Source organism: Monodelphis domestica, chromosome 4 (assembly GCF_027887165.1).
Source record: "Monodelphis domestica isolate mMonDom1 chromosome 4, mMonDom1.pri, whole genome shotgun sequence".
NCBI classification, from domain to species: Eukaryota; Metazoa; Chordata; class Mammalia; order Didelphimorphia; family Didelphidae; genus Monodelphis; species Monodelphis domestica.
The window spans coordinates 73,687,871-73,705,268 of record NC_077230.1 but is presented as its reverse complement, the minus strand read 5'-3'; the positions used below and the strand labels follow the sequence as shown (position 1 = coordinate 73,705,268).

Genomic DNA, 17,398 nt, shown 5'->3' with positions numbered 1-17,398 from the left:
CATTCTGCTACACATTAAGGGGGACCTTAATTCCAGTCTTGACTCAGATACTAACTGTGTGACCCTGGGAAGTCACTTAGCCCTATTTGTTTTGGTTTTCTCATTTGTAAAATGAGCTGGTGAAGGAAATGACTAACCATTCTAGCATCTTTACCAGAAAAATCCAAATGTGGATCACCAAGAGCCAGACACAACTGAAAAGACTGAACAACAAAGTCCTAGGCTGATCAGCATTGGTAGAGAGGAGTTTCCTCACCAGGAGTTCTCTACTTCAATGAAATCACTAGTTTGAATAAATATGTGTATATGTCTGTGAGACAGAGGCAACAGTGCCCGAACATTGCCTCTAACTAGAGTTCCTAAGGATTGAACAAGCCTCTGTCATCTGTGGCTAGAACAGTAAAGCCTGATGGTAAGGTAGTAGAACTAGTTGGAGTGTACCAGAAATACACTACCATAGGTAGGTACCAGAATGGCTGGATTATGGTAAACCGATAACGAGTTAGTATGCTAGAAATTTCTCCAAGATATAGGCTATTTTACAGTGCAAAGGCCCAGCTCCTCCCTGATCCAAAGGCTCCTGGCCAAATATCTCTGTCGGGACACCAGCAGCAAGCTGGGGTAGAAGGGGAATTCTCACTAGTTCTTCTCCCTGCAAGGACTGGCCTTCAGTGGTGCCACTCAGCTTGGACGGATGCAGATTCTGGGAGGCTACAGGGATGGGAACTGAGCTGGAGATGTCATGTGGAGTACAGAATTGCACGGAGATTGGGAATAAGCTTGTGGAGGAGGAAGGACTAGAATGGCTGGTTCAGTAATGGAGATTACAATAGCTGCTAGAGTGATGGAGGTGGTTGCAGCAACAGTAGCCAAGGGAATCATATGGTCATGACATTCCTCTGTTCAAACATCTTTAGTAGATTTTTATTACCTAGAGAGGAAAACCCAGATTGTTTTGCCTGAAATTTAAGATTTTCTAAAATCTGGAGTCATCCTGAATTATCCATTTTATCTCATATAGTTTCCCTGAAAATCCTCTATACTTTAGGATTACCAGGCCAGCTATTCATTGTGCCTTAAATGGATGCCCCACTCTCTTGTCCATTTCTGTCCTGACTTTATTGTGACTCTCTAGTCTTTGACTCCATTCTTTTGTGCCTCACCCCTTTGATATATAATTTTATTACGTGTAGAAACAATTTTTGACAATTGTTTTCTGACATTTTATAATTCAGATTCTCTCCCTCTCTCCCCCTCTCCCTGACATGAAAAATAATCTGATAAACATTATACCAGTGCTTTCATGCAATGCATATTTCCATATTGCTCATGCCATGACAGAAGACATATGATACATATGATAAAAACCTCATGAAGAAAATAAAATGGAAGATGGCATGCTTTGATCTGCAATCATACTCCAACAATTCCTTCTTTAGTTGTGAATAGCATTTTTCATCATGAGTCTCTTGTGTATATCTTGGGAATTTGCTTTGCTGATAATAGTTTAGTCCTTCACAGTTGATCATCATACATTTTTCTGTTACTATCTACACTGTTCTCCTGGTTCTGCTCACTTCACTTTGTATCAGGTCATATAAGTCTTTCCAGGTTTGTCTGAACTCATGGTATTTGTTATTTCATATGGCACGATAGTAGTTCATTGCAACCACAACTTGTTTAGCCATTCCCAAATTGGTGGAAGCTCCCTCAGTTTCCAATTCTTTGCTAATTCAAAAATAACTGCTAAAAATATTTTTGTACAGGTAGGTCCTTTTCCCTTATCTTTGCTCTCCTTGGTATTGTTGGGTGAAAGGGTATGCATAGTGTTATGGCCCTTTGGGTGTAGTTCCATATTGCTCTCCAGAATGGTTATATCAGTTCACAGTTCCACAAAATAGTATATTAGTGTCCCAATTTTCCCATACCCCCTTCAACATTTATCATTTTTCTTTTTGGTTATATTAGTCAGTCTGATAGGTGTGAGGTGGTATCTCAGAGCTGTTTTAATTTGTATTTCTCTAATTAATAGCTATTTGGAGCATTCTTCATATTACTATAGATAGTTTTAATTTCTTTCTCTGAGAACTGACTGTTCACATCCTATTTCCACTTAGCAAGTGGGGAATGACTTGTATTCTTATACCTTTAAAGGAATTCCTTTTTTTTGTAAGTAATTGGACTAACTGAACCTTGAGGCCCCTTCCAACACTCAAATTCTGAGATTTTGTGAGTATTCCAGATGGAGAGAAGGACAGATTCCAAGATCAGATGCCTGGGTCAATAGATACCTGGAATATAAAAATTATCTAGGCTGGGGATATCCACATACCTTGGAGTAGGTGAATTTGTATTCACCAATTATGTATGAAGATATTCAAGCACATACCAGGAAGTCTTATTGTAAAGATTAGGAATATTTACCAGATCCTCAAGACTCCCTCCATCTCCCCACCAAAACATAAATACAGAGCAGGCTCTCAATAATGATGAATGAATGAATGAATGAATGAAGAGAAGAGAAGGAAAACAAAACAAAACTTGGTTGAAAGTAAGGTCCAAGTGGGCTTTGAGCCAGTAGTTAATAGGTTACAGACTATTGTAATAAGTAAAGGAACATAAAGCTTGAGACAAAAATGGACAAAAGTCCTATTCTTAAAGATCCATCAAGTTTAGAAGCCTGGGAGAAATGAATGTAAAGTTAATCTGTCTGGAAAGAGTAGTCTTTGGCTTTGGGATAGAGATTAGTTTGCATTTAGTGAAATATTAACATGAAGGAATTTAACAAAGCTTTCTAATAAACAGAGCTATCCTGGGACAGGATGGGTAGGCTGGGGACTGACCAAATCCTTGCTAACTGTAGATTTTAAAACAAAAAAAGTCTTTATGATTCCTTGTTGGGTAATTTTTAAATCAAGGATTCTTAGTCTTTTTTGTGTCCTGGATCCCTTTGGCATTCTTATGAAGCCAATGGCCTATTCATACCCTTTTAAAAAATCCTTATATCTTAAAATCATAAATTTTCTTGGTTCCAAGTCAGAAGAGTGGTAAGGGCTAGACAATGGAGGTTAAGTGACTTGCCCTATGTCACAGAGCTAGGAAGTGTCTCAAGTCTGAATTGAGTCCAGGCTATCCTGTCTCTACACATGGCTTTCAATCTACTGAGCTACCTAGATGCCCCTCCACCCCCTGTCATTTTTTAGAAGAAGAAACCAAGCCAGAGAGGGGTGATGATTTGTCCACCTGCTCACATAGGCTATAAGGGAGAGAACCTCTGTCCTCTGCCTCCTAATCCATTTTTCCTTCCACTGGACCCACATAAAGGATAATTGATCAAGGCTGGTCTTCCAACTCTGATTCTGTGACTTGTCTCCACTTTTTTTTTCAAAGATATTTTATTTTCCCAGGCCTAGAAATGGGAGGTCCTGGGTTCAAATCTGGCCTCAGACACTTCCCAGTGCTATGACCCTGGGCAAGTCACTTGACCCCCATTGCCTAGCCCTTACCACTCTTCTGCCTTGGAGCCAATACACAGTATTGACTCCAAGAGGGAAGGTAAGGGTTTAAAAAAAAAGGATATTTTATTTTCCCAATTACATGTAATAACAATTTCCAATATATGTTTTCCAAAATTACAAGACCCAAACTGTATCCTTCTCTCCCTTTCCCCATCCAATCTGGAGATAGTTAGAAATATGATCTGGGCCATACATGTATTGTCATGCTAAATGCACACTCATACAAAACCAAAACCCCAGTATAAAACTGAAAATACACTGATGTGAAAGATAGCATGATTTGATATGCATCTATTTGACTCAATAATTCTTTCTTTGGAGGTGGATAGCATTAATAGTCATAATTCTTTAAGAATAATGCCAAAATCATTGCATTGCTGAGATTAGCCAAGTTCTCACAGTTTATCAACATATAATATTGCTGTTTCTGTGTGTAATGTTCCCCTGGTTCTGCCTATCTTTCACATCACACTTCTTTATTATTCCTATCTTTCTAATGTTTTCCACAGGAATGGGTGTTGTATTTTGTCATAGGCTTTTCCTGTAACTATTGAGATAATCATGTGATTTCTACTAATTTGATTATTGATAAAGTCAATTATGCTTGTGGTTTTCCTATTATTAAACCAGCCTTGAATTTCTGGTATAAATCATACCTGGTCACATAGTGAATAATGCTTGTGATATATTGCTGCAATCTCTTTGCTAGTATTTTATTTAAGATATTTGCATCAATGTTCATTAAGGTAATTGTTCTGTAATTTAATTTCTCCATTTTTGGTCTTCCTGGCATAGGTATCAGCACCATATTTGTGTCATAAAAAGAATTTGATAGGACTCCTTCCTTGCCTCTTTTGCCAAAGACTTTGTATAGTATTGGGATTTATTGTTTTTTAAAAGTTTGATAGAATTCACTTTTGAATCCATCTGGCCTTGGGGATTTTTTCTTGGGGAGTTCATTGATGATTTGTTCAATTTCTTTTTCTGAGATGTGATTATTTAAGTATTTTATTTTCTCTTTTGTTAATCTAGGCAATTCTTATTTTTTGTAAATACTCATCCATTTTACCTAGATTGTCAGATTGATTGCCATATAATTGGGTGAAATAACTCTTAATGATTACTTTAATTTCTTCTTCCTTAGAGGTGAAATCACCCTTTTCATTTTGATACTGGTAACATGATTATCTTCTTTCTTTTTTAAATCAGATTAACCAATACCCTTATTTTATTTACTTTTTTTTCTTTTTTCATAGAAACAGCTCCTAGTCTTTATTGATTCAATAGTTCTCTTACTTTCAATTTTGTTAATTTGTCCTTTGATGTTTAGGATTTCCAATTTAGTCTTTAGCTAGGGATTTTTAATCTCTTTTCTTCTAGTTTTTTTAGTTGCACGCCCAATTTATTGATCTTATTTTTCTCTATCTTATTGATATAAACACTCAAGGATATCAATTTTCCCCAGAATACTGCTTTGGCTCTATCTCATAAATTTTGATATATTGTCTCCCCATTTTCAATCTTTTCCATGAAATCAGTGATTGTTTCTATGATTTGTTCTTTGACTCGCAAGTTTTGAAGAATTAGATTATTTAGTTTCTAATTGATTTTTAATTTGCCTCTCTATGAACCCTTATTGATTATAAATTTTAATTGCATTATGATCTGAAAAAGTTGTATTAATTATTTCTGATTTTCTTCATTTGGTTGCAGTTCTTATGCCCTAGTACATGGTCAGTCTTTGAATATGTACCATGTGCTGCTGCCTGCAAAAAAGCATATTCCTTTTTATCACTATTCAATTTTCTCCAGATAGCTATTAAATCTAACTTTTCTAAAATTTCATTTACTTCCTTTACTTCTTTCTTATTTATTGTTTTTTTTTTTTGGTAGATTTGTCTAGTTCTGAGAGGGGAAAGCTAAGGTCCCCACTAGTATAGTTTTTCTGTTTCTTCCTTTAAAAATTGAAGGCTATACCATTTGGTGTATAATATGCTAAGTACTTATATTTCTTCATTGTCTATACTACCTTTTATCAAGATGTAATTACCTTCCTTATTTTCTTTTAATCAGTGCTATTTTTGCTTTAACTTGGTCTGATATTATGATTGCTACTCCTGCTTTTTTTGTCTCAATTGAAGCCCAAAAGATTCTGCCCCTGCCACTTATCAATACTCTTTGCATGTCTATCTCAAAAATGTTTCTTGTAAACAACATATGGCAGGATTCTGGTTTTTAATCACTCTGCTATTCACTTCTTTTTTGTGAGTGAGTTTATCCTATTTATAATCACAGTTATGATTACCATCTTTGTTTTCTCCTCCATCTTGAGCTCCTCTTTTAATCCTGCCTTTTCTTTTTTCACTCTTTCCCCTCCATGCCAGTATTTTGCTTTTAGTTATTTCTATTTCCCCTCCCTTATACTACTTCCATTCCCACCACCACTTTTCTTATTCTACTTCTACTTCTTATGTTATACCCCCCCAAATCTGGCTGTTCTTCCATCTCTGAGCCAATTCCAATAAGAGTAATATTTAAGTATTATCTATCACCACCCTCATCATCCCTTCCACTATAATAATTTTTTATTTCCATGCCACTTTATGTGATACAATTTATCCCATTTTACTTCTCTCTTCCCTTTTCTCTATAGTACAATCCTCTTTTTCAGCCTAGTTTTTAAAAACATATCATCCTAAACAGCTTTACTCCCACATCTTCTGTCTATGTATACTTCTCTTAACTACTCTGATAATAACAATTTTAAGAATTACAGATATCATCTTTACATTGTGAAGATGGAATTAACTCTTCCCTGCCCATTTTAAAATTCAGTCATCAGAAGTATATACACCCCACTTTACACTTGAGTGGGGGAAGTCTATAATCCACATGTGCTAAAAGTGGGTGACAAATCAGAAATGACTGACTCCCCCCTGGACAGTCCTAAGAAAATGTATAGACTATAATTGGTCCATGTAAAGTAGAGGAAGGCACAGGAAGTGACACAAAGAAGCATCTTTAAAAGGAGTTGTAACTTTCTGTGAGGGAGGCTTCTTTGGAGTTCAGAGTTCAAGTTGGAAGTTGGTGAAGGATCTGTTTATTGGTCTTGAGACACTGGACTTGGTGAGACTATTCTATAATCTCTCCCTTTGAATTGCCATGTGGGTGAGTGAAAAGGCTGGCTTCTTTCCTGACTTCCTGGAAGTACTAGCCTCCAGAGATTCCCCCTCCTCCATCTTTGAGGTGAAGGCTCTGTGGCTGGAACCTTTCCTTAGTTTACTTCTGGGCCCCCCCTTTGCTGGGGCCTCTGAAGTCCTGGCTGGTTTGAAAAAGGTCAATGCAATGACCTACTCTACTCTCTCCCATTACCCCTTACTTTCACTTTTTCTCCTTTTGTAAATAAACTACCATAAAAAGTTACTCTGACTTGAGCAATATATTTTCGGCAACCACACTAATATATTTCAACCAACTTTAATTTTTAACCTTACACCATATAGGAATATAAACAATCTGACCTTAATTTTTTTTCCTCTTTCTTATTTACCTCTTTATGCTTCACTTGTATTTTGTATTTGAACATCAAATTTTCGAGATGTCTTGTCTTTGAATTTCTTCCATGACCTTTTGACCTTCTTTTTCCATTCGGTCTATTCTACTTGTCATGGGACGCTTTTCTTCATTGAATTTTTGTACCTCTTTTTCCAGTTGATTAATTTTGCTTTTTAAACTTTTATTTTCTTTTTGCATTACTTTCATTTCTCTTTCCCATTTTTCTTTGACCTGTCTTATTTGATTTTTAAATTCTACCAGATCTTGAGAAAAATGTCCACTTTTTTTTTTAAGCTTTGCTTGTGGTTGCTTGGATCTACCATCTCCTGTTGGTTCTATGCTTTGCTGATTGTTCCCATGATAATTTTCAAATGTTAAATGTTTCTTTTATTGTTTGCTTTTTTTTTTTTTGGCCTTTTCTGCCTGGGAAATGAGAATTCTGAAAGCTGCTTGCTGAATCTATCTCCTCTGCTACTGGCTTCTGAAGTATGAGCTATTTTGTCCTGAGGCTAGGTCTGCACTGCAGTAGGGCAAGCTCAAAAGGGCCCAGAGCTATGACTTCCAGGTCTCACTGTGGGCTCGTGCCAGAACCTTGGACTTCAAGGGGTAGATCAGAGGTGCTGTTTTGCGGATGTAGCCCCCATCCTGATATCCCAAAGTTAGCCTATACCCAATCACAGAACCTAGTACAGTTAGTGGGGGAGTAGTAGGCCAGTATTCCTTTATGTGTAGTTTTGCTTCCAGTTGCCCCTTTATCTGAGAACTTTCTCTGCCTATCTTTCAAGTTGTATTCAGTGGAGAACTGTTCATTTTGAGTCTGCTGTTCATTTTTGAGTCCTGCCATTTTGAGGCAGTTTTTAAATATTGGTTTGGAAGGATTGTCAGGGTAGTTTAGGCTTTCACTGTTATTGAGCCACCATCTTGGCTCTTCATTCCCCACCCCCATACTATGCAATTTCAACTGATGAAATTTTTATACAAAGCTATCAATGTTATTTAGAGAATTAATCAGTTAAGTCAGGGAATTAATAACTAGTGTTTGATATTTTCTAGCTCTATGAGGGCATAATCTGAGATATCTAAACTCTGCATCTGCCCCTAGTACTTAGTACCCTATACACTATGACTATATCTTAAATTGGAGAGAGAAAGCATGTTACCCCCACATATCTAAGTTATAAATTTGGCACAGTGGGAGCTGTTTCTAGTGTTTTCTGAAATTATGTAGAACTGCATATCCTTACTTGAAATGCCTTTGTTTGTTTATATCTATCAACTAAAAAAATCCAGGTGTCATGTAATATTTTTCAAATTTTATTTTTCCTATTTTATTCTGATTTGAAAAATATACAAGGACACAAAATTCTCTTAGTAATAGACTCTTAGGTAGATATTGTATATAGCCAAGTTATTTGTTCTTTTATTACAAAATTTCCAAAAACAACAATTTCAGTGTAAGTCACCAGGCTAAGATCCTGAGATTATATTTTCCCAGAAATGTCTTTGATCTCTAGCTACTGTTCTACAACAGAATAGTAATGCTTACAGAATCCTCAGGAATATGATTGTCCAAGGCTAAAAATGAATAATTGCTCATTCATGACTAGAATTATTAATTAAAATTTTGACTTAGGATCTTCACCCCAACATCCTTATTTTTAAAATATGTAAAAACCAAGAAGAGAGAGGTCAAATTATTCCCCAGAAGTTTAGCCTTCCCATTCTCTAAAGGGAAGGATATAACAATAATATAAACAAGGCACAGGAAAATTAACAATAGTCTGTCAGAGGTCATTAACTGTGTTATTATTGATAATATTCTTTTCTAGACTCCATATTTTATTTCCCCAACAAGAAGAATGGTGTTCCTGTAGAAGGAACCAAGCCAGCCAGCAGAATTCCTGAACCAGGTCTCATAGAGAGAAGGGGAACAATTCTTGAACCCTACTGAGTTTCTAGGCCAAGCAGGAGGTGAAATTGAGGAGAGACAGAGAGAGAGAAAATCATGATATGATGGAACAAATCTGGGCTTTGATTAGTACTTACATAAACCATATTCTTTGTTTACCATTGGAAAATCAAGGATGGAGATATGGGTCCAAGAATGATGTGAGGTATATCAGTGAGACTAAACATTGTGCATATAAAACTTGGGCTGGAATTCTGGGTCATGGGTTGTTTTTGCTGCTGTTATTATACTCTATTTGATTAAAGTTAATGTAAAATCATAGCATACTAGGCTTAGAATCAGGAAGAACTGGGATTGTAGCAGTCCACCCCTAGCTATGGGCAAGGGAAAACAGTTGTATGTACAAATTGTCTTAGAAGAGAGCATGCTCAGTCTTGAGCATGCTCAGTATTGCACATGGCTGGGAAAGCCTCTGACCCTTGACCCCAGCTTCCCCAGGTTAGGCGGGAACACAGGTTTCTTTGTGCTCACCCAGTTAAGAGAAACCACACCTATACCTTGTCATTAACCAATGATGGTCATCCCTGTGTACTGTGTATATTTGCATATCAAAGAGATTAAATAGGGCCCAGCCAGCTACGCCTCGCTCTCTTCTGCTCTTGCTCCCTTCCAGCTCGCACTGATGGCTGTCCTTGCTGGAGCCGGGCCTTGGGTCAGGCTCCATCTTTAATCTTTCTCTGTCATCTCTCCAACCTGTGTGGTATTGAATCTGGATCTCTGGACTGGTAAAAGCCTTCAGAAGGGTCCTTTGATCAGAGCTTTGGCTGTGGCTCATTGGTAATTAATAAAGACTCATTCCTGCCACCTCATATCTCTACTTCGACTCCGTCATCCCCCTCATGGTATCTAAAACTTCTATCCTTTCTCTATCTTCCTACCTTAAAGCTTCTCTCTCCCCTCTGAGGAAGCTTTAGGGATAAAATGCCATTCTAATGTATATTAGCAGCTTAACATTGGGGAAATCACTTGTTATCTTTGAACCTCAGTCAATTCTTAGGATTTACCTAAGAAGTCACAGATAAGATTATTCTTTTCATTGGTGGAAGGACTTCCTGAACTAAAAATTCCTAAGCTTATAGGAAAAGAAAGATCCTTGTTGATTGGGGATCCAGATTTTTTTTTGTATTCATTTACATTTGGCTAGGACTTAATAATTTTAAGGAATTTTCATATTTATTATTCCAGGGATCCTCTCAGGCATTATAGTAGTCTTATTCTTCATCTTATACTGTTACCTAGGTCCATGGTTCTAATAGATGAGCTTTTGACATATGTAGCAAAGGCATCCATATCACTTTCCCTATCATTTCTAAATCAACAAAGCATGTCACAGCTTGGTACAGAACTTCTTTTTATTAAAATGAAAGAAAGGAAACTCTGGCTTGCTTGGATTTGGATATTCCAACACCCCAGCAAATTTACTAACTCATAGTAAGCATTTAATAAGTGCTTCATTTGTTCATTCATCCACATTACACTACCCCCTCCTCCAGTAATAGAAACTCCTTGGGGGCAGGGACTATTTTTCAGGAGGTTTTTTTGTGTGTTTGTCATTTTAAAATTCCTATATAAGGAGATGACAGGCTCTTAAAGAGGACAGTCTCTAAGGAGGCTGTTGGGAGAGAGCTCTGGAAAAAGGCTCTTGGGACAGTCTCTGGCTGGAATTCCCTTTGAGGAGGACTCTAGCTGGAACTCCCTCTAAGGAGACTCTGTCTCTCTCGGGACTCTCTCGGAGACATTCGGATTCACATTCAGATTCAGATTCAGGATTGAGCTGGTGAAGTCAGTTGAGATGGAGCTGGCCTGGTGTCACTAGAATCCTTGCTTGGATAGATCTTGTGGTGAGTGATTAAGGACTGACTGATCTTTTCTCTTAGGGCTTAGGCCTGGGTTGGCCAGGACTGGCCAAGGCCAGCTTATCCCTTTCTCATTATTTCCTTTTTCTCTCTTTCTCTCTTTCTTTAATTCCTCATTGTATTATTAATTGAAATCTCTATAAAACCCTGCTATCTTGGGTATATTTTAATAATTGGGAATATTTCCCTGGCGACCACCTTATATATTTGATTAAAAACAAGACACTGTAGTGAAAACATATTTTCTGTGGTCACAATTTACTCATCCACTCTTATATCTACTACAATTTAAGTCTTCCACTATTTAATCTACCACAGTTTATGGCCTAAACCATTTTAACTCTTACTAAGTACTTTTCATTGTTCAGAAAAGAGTTTACAACTTTATCTTCCCCTAGGGCAGACTTAAGTAGGTGAAGTAGGGTTCACTGCCCCAAATGGTGAATTGTCTTAATCCAATCTTATGAAGTAGGTCTGGGAATTTTTAAGGTTTACAGAGGGATTGGGAAAGGCTCCCTGTAGCAGGTAGAATTTTAACTTGAATGATGGGGGGGGGGGGGGGGGGGGGGGGGGGGGGGGGGGGGGGGGGGGGGGGGGGGGTGGGGGGGGGGGGGGGGGGGGGGGGGGGGGGGGGGGGGGGGGGGGGGGGGGGGGGGGGGGGGGGGGGGGGGGGGGGGGGGTGGGGGGGTGGGGGGGGGGGGGGGGGGGTGGGGGGGGGGGGGGGGGGTGGGGGGGGGGGGGGGGGGGGGGGGGGGGGGGGGGGGGGGGGGGGGGGGTGGGGGGGGGGGGGGGGTGGGTGGGGGGTGGGGGGGGGGGGGGGGGGGGGGGGGGGGGTGGGGGGGGGGGGGGGGTGGGGGGGGGGGGGGGGGGGGGGGGGGTGGGGGGGGGGGGGGGGGGGGGGGGGGGGTGGGGGAGGGGGGGGGGGGGGGGGGGGGGGGGGGGGGGGGGGGGGGGGGGGGGGGGGTGGGGGGGGGGAGGGGGGGGGGTGGGGGGGGGGGGGGGGGGGGGGGGGGGGGGGGGGGGGGGTGGGGGGGGGGGGTGGGGGGGGGGGGGTGGGGGGGGGGGGGTGGGGGGGGGTGGGGGGGGGGGGAGGGGGGGGGGGGGGGGGGGGGGGGGGTGGGGGGGTGGGGGGGGGGGGGGTGGGGGGGGGGGGGGGGGGGGGGGGGGGTGGGGGGGGGGGGGTGGGGGGGGGGGGGGGGGGTGGGGGGGGGGGGGGGGGGGGGGGGGGGGGGGGGCGGGGGGGGGGTGGGGGGGGGGGGGGGGGGGGGGGTGGGGGGGGGGGGGGTGGGGGGGGGGGGGGGGGGGGGGGGAGGGGGTGGGGGGGGGGGTGGGGGGGGGGGGTGGGGGGGGGGGGGGGGGGGGGGGGGGGGGGGGGGTGGGGGGGGGGGGGGGGGGGGGGGGGGGTGGGGGGGGGGGGGGGGGGGGGGGGGGGGGTGGTGGGGGTGGGGGGGGGGGGGGGGGGGGGGGGGGGGTGGGGGGGGGGGGGGGGGGGGGGGGGGGGGGTGGGGGGGGGGGGGGGGGGGGGGGGGGGGGGGGGGGGGGGGGGGGGGGGGGGGGGGGGGGGGGGGGGGGGGGGGGGGGGGGGGGGGGGGGGGGGGTGGGGGGGGGGGGGGGGGGGGGGGGGGGGGGGGGGGGGGGGGGGGGGGGAGGGGGGGGGGGGGTGGGGGGGGGGGGGGGGGGAGGGGGGGGGGGGGGGGGGGGGGGGGGGGGGGGGGGGGGGGGGGGGGGGGGGGGGGGGGGGGGGGGGGGGGGGGGGGGGGGGGGGGGGGGGGGGGGGGGGGGGGGGGGGGGGGGGGGGGGGGGGGGGGGGGGGGGGGGGGGGGGGGGGGGGGGGGGGGGGGGGGGGGGGGGGGGGAGATGAAAGGGGAGAGAATTCTATGCATGTGGATAGCAGATGAAAATGCCTAGAGTTGGGACATTTGATGTCTTGTTCGAAGAACTATTTTCTTGATTACAAATTTCCTTATGGTGTCAACACAGAAACACAAATGGGTGGAATTTGTGATCTACTCCATAGAGAATATTAAAAAGGAGTTATCTATGAGATGAAGTGTCAGTAAATGCTCTTTCTTGTTTGGTGGCTGAGGAGATTTTCTTACTGGATCCCACTCTCCTTCTTTCTCCTTTTTCTATGAAACTGCCCTGGTAGAGATGAGAATGGCACTGGGGCAAGGGATGGGACAGGGGTTGGGGATGTGGGAGGTGTGAAGATAATTTTAGGGTTGTGACTTATATCAAGATTATTGGTCACCAGGGAAAAAATCCCAAATAAAATACCCAAGTCAGTCTTGAAATTTATGGTAATATTAATTCATATAGAGGGAAGGATTTAAGGAGAAAGAGGAAAGAGGGTATAGGATTTCTCCCACCTGGCCTGTGCCAGGGGGAGTTCAAGATTTTCCACTGCTAGGTCTCTGAAGGAGATTAGAGGCTTCTAATAGGATAAGTTTGGAAAGTAAAGAAGGGAAAACTTAGCCAGAAACTCACCGCCAAACGGGGAAATAGCTTGTAGCCATGTCAAGATGCCAAAAGGCCCAGCACGCTGCCATCAGCGAATTCTCCACCACCAAAAGGTACTGGAGAGAGGAAGTGAGCCAAATATATAGACTTTTTACCCTTGTGTCCCCTCCTCTAAATGCCCATTCTTTAATTCTCATCTTCTTTCATTAGATTATATCTTTTGAGTTACTTAACACTTCTTTAAGTTCACCTTTTGTTAGTTACTTGACCTTTTTGTGATTAATTTACCCTTTATAGTTACTTAACACCTTTTTGCATTAAGATCTAAAAATAGACAGCTTTAAGTTCTAGCTTCACTATAAAATAAGAACTAAGTACCTTCATTGTTCAATCAGGAGATTACAATTTCATCTTCTCCATAAAGTAAGATCTAAGTAGGGTGGAGCAATTTAAAGTTCACGGAGGGTAACAGGCAGGTTAAGTTGGCTATTTGGAGGAGAAAACAGCAATACACCTGAAAGGCCCCATTGATTGGGTCAGCCTGGACATCAATGTTTAGTCCCCTTGCAAGGTTTTGTTTTGTTTTTAACATATTAAAACTTAATACTCTGTGCTTATAGGACACTAACTTTCTGTCATTTAAACAAACAAATAAACCAAACTCCACCTCCAGCTGCTGTAACTAGTCTAATGATTCTACCATACTGGTCACTGTAGGTCAGGGTAGGCCAAAAGACAATGGCTGCCTTCCTCATCCCACCCTGTGTTCCTGGACAGAAGTGCAGGGAAGGGAAGTTTCAAACCACATTTTTATTTTCTGTTTCTCTCCAAGGACCCTTTGTCTCAGTGGAAGACACAAAATTTATTGCTTGACTTCCTGAAATCTGCCTTAGTTTTAAGGTCTAAGGATGACTTAAGGTATAGGAGGAAGTATACTAAGCCAGGCCCCAACTGTAGCTAGAAACTTTCAAAGTTGTTAAGAATCTGAAACAGGCAGCTTCTTAATGTGTCCTTCCCCCTTTTCCTTTGTCTTACTGAGGGAGAAGGAAACATCTCCTCCTTTCACTTATTTCCTAGCTCTCAGCAATTTGGCTTCTGATGCCATCAGATATTTGAAAATGCTAATTTTCTAAATTAGAATTAGAATTAGAAAATCCTAAAGAAACCAGTGATTTCTTAATGGCTAAATCTAAGCCCTTTCCTCAATCCTCACTCTTCTTGACTTCTTTGCAGCCTTTGACACGGGTGAGAACCCTCTTTTCCTTGAGTATTATACAGTAGAAAGTAAGGAGGCAGAGATGAGGAGGGAAAAAATTCCCTGTATTAGGAATAGTCAGTGAATTCTTGGGGTTAGGAGGTGGTCCAGTGAGAGAGGTTCAATTTGGGTTCAAATCATGACTGACACTTACTACCCTGGTAACCTTGGAAAGTCACTTAAACTTTCTGAGCCTCAGTTCTTTCATCTATAAAATGATAGATTAGACTAGATGGTTTTTGAGGTCCTGAATCATTAGATTCTATTGGCTTATAATATATCCTCCTCAATTTCCTTTACTAGTTCATCAACCATTTCATAGACTTTGTGAAATGGTTAATTCCATGGGGGAGAGTAGAGAAAATCATCTTATTATTGTTGTCAATGTCATCACTACAGCCATAACTGTTATTAACAATATTATTATTATTATAAGTTCTACTATGGGCTAACCAGTGTAACAACCTTTGCTTCTTCCAAACTGATCAAAGACACTTTTACATTCTCCATGTCCCAAGTGCAAAATTCCCAAACATAACTATCTTCCTCCAATACTTTTTGGTTCACAAATATTTTCTCAATTAGTAGCTATTGATTTTTCTTATGTTTCACATTACTTATGCTGATTGTCCCATGGAAGTGAAGCATAGAACAATAGCCTTCAAAGAATCAAAAATGAGTAACACAAGTAATCAAAGAATATGAACAAAAAAATTTCTCAAAATAATTTTAAACCATGAATAACTATGAAATAATGTACCAAATCACTCATAATAAGAAAAATACAAAGTAAAGTAACTCTGAGGTTTTACTACCCAGTTGATCAGCAGAGATGGCCAAGGACTAGCAAATTCAATGTTTTTGGAAGATGGATGCATTAAGCCTCTGTTGCAGGAGTTATAAAGTGCTTTGATCATTCAGGAATATAATGTGAAGTTATTTAAAGAAAGTGACTAAAATATCCACCCATTTTGACTGAGAGATTCCACTTCTATACATAGAGAGTTCAGTGAGTTCAATGATCAAAAAAGAAAGGCCTCACATGCCCTACAATATTTATACCAATACTTTTTTGTAATGGCAAAGAAGATGTTTATGGATTGATGATTGACTAAAGAAGTTATAGTACATCAATGTAATGGAATAATACTGTACTATTGATATGGGAGAATGAGTTTTATTGTGGGAGAGTGAATGCTGCTTAGACCCTTTCATCTTAAGGCATGAAAGTGTTTATTCAAGGATGTTACAGATATAGTAGCCAGGGTGATTGACAAGGCCATAGCTGGTATGGAATCGTAGCATCACTTCCAAGCGATTCTGGTTGCTAGATTTTATTATGGATCTGAGGTATTGCCTCCTCTCCTCCTGGGAATTCTCCACCTCCCTCAGGTGCTCCTATGGGAGTTCCAGGGGGCATTCCAGGGGAAAGGGCAGAGAAGGAGAATGGGGCAGGGAAGGAGTATAAAGATCCCCATTACACTTGGGTGATGATCCTTCCCCTATCCTGTTTGTCAAGCTTTCAAGGTTGTTTTGATGCTGGAGTGTCTTTTCTAAGTCTTCAAACTCTTACCAAAAGGAATACAGTCAGCTCCCCCTTCCCTTCAAGCTTGGGATATCAAACACCTGTGAGGAAGGGCACAGGGAAAATGTAGTTTGTCTAATTTCTAACTAGTAAAAAGCCTAAGATCTAAAAGCACCATTAAAGAAAAGAATTTCAAAGAATTCTTAAGATTTTAAAGCACCACTTCCCACTGCCAACTATAATCACTCTTAGAAATAACTAGGATGATTATGACATCAGATCAACTGATGCAAAGTTAGGTAAGAAGAACTAGGAAAAACATATGCACAATCACTACAATATCGTAAGTGGGGACAGCAAAGAAAAAACAATTAAATCTGAAAGTGGGAAAATTGTAATGGCCAAGCCTGACTCCAAGAAGAAATAAGTGACTTCACTTACCTTCTCTACTTCACAAAAGTGAGGATTTATTAGGGTTGGTGATGTGACTCATAATGTTAGACTTCTTGTGTTGGATAGTTTTATTGAATTGTTTTTTTCTTTAAAAAATTCTTTATTATAAAGAATGGCTTTCTGGTATGAGGACTGGAAGGCAATATATTAGTAAATGTGCACAATATAAAGAAAATAGCTAACTGGAAAAAATACTTTAAAAAGGTAAGTGATTAATATAGAGAGCAGAATGGAAAGGTACTTGGGGAGAATGAGCACTCTGCCTCAGAACAAATGAGAAGCTTCAAATAACTGTAATATAAGGATGTCACTATGGAAATGTATTTTGGATCAAAAAGAATGGGTCCTGTGTCAAACTGTAAAAGGTAGATAGCTTACATACATCATTATTATCTTTGCTATGCCAGGATAAAGGAAGGTTTCCTGTATGTTGGGTGGACTTCCTGAGAAAAATATTTGGGAAGACATTGATAAGAGCAATGCAGGATAAACAAACATGTATGACTATCTGTACCATTATAAGGAAAATTCTGATTAATGAAATCCAGAGCCATTTAAAGATTTGAAAAGTAATTAAAGGGTGCTATGACAGATATACTTGGCCATATTAAAAGATCTAGTTGGTCCTCTAAACTTAGTATGTTCACAGATGATTAATCTGTACATAGTGCCTTTTTAGGACAGCTAGGTGGCAGAGTGGATAAAGTATCAATCCTGGAGTCAGTAGGACCTTATCCAGCCTCAGATACTTATTAGCTTTGGGATTGTAAGCAAGTCACTTAACTCAATCTGCCTCAGTTTCTAGTA

At 41.6% G+C, this 17,398-nt stretch overlaps 1 protein-coding gene across 1 annotated transcript; it reads right to left on the bottom strand.

The window, feature by feature from the left end:
* Positions 1 to 502: 502 nt before the first annotated feature.
* Positions 503 to 15,123, bottom strand: LOC130458948 (basic proline-rich protein-like). The gene is given in 5 exon segments (XM_056826084.1): positions 503 to 711; positions 7,646 to 7,756; positions 11,394 to 12,210; positions 12,213 to 12,773; positions 15,067 to 15,123. Coding segments are annotated over 5 exon segments (1,755 nt in total).
* Between the last annotated feature and the right edge of the window lie 2,275 nt (positions 15,124 to 17,398).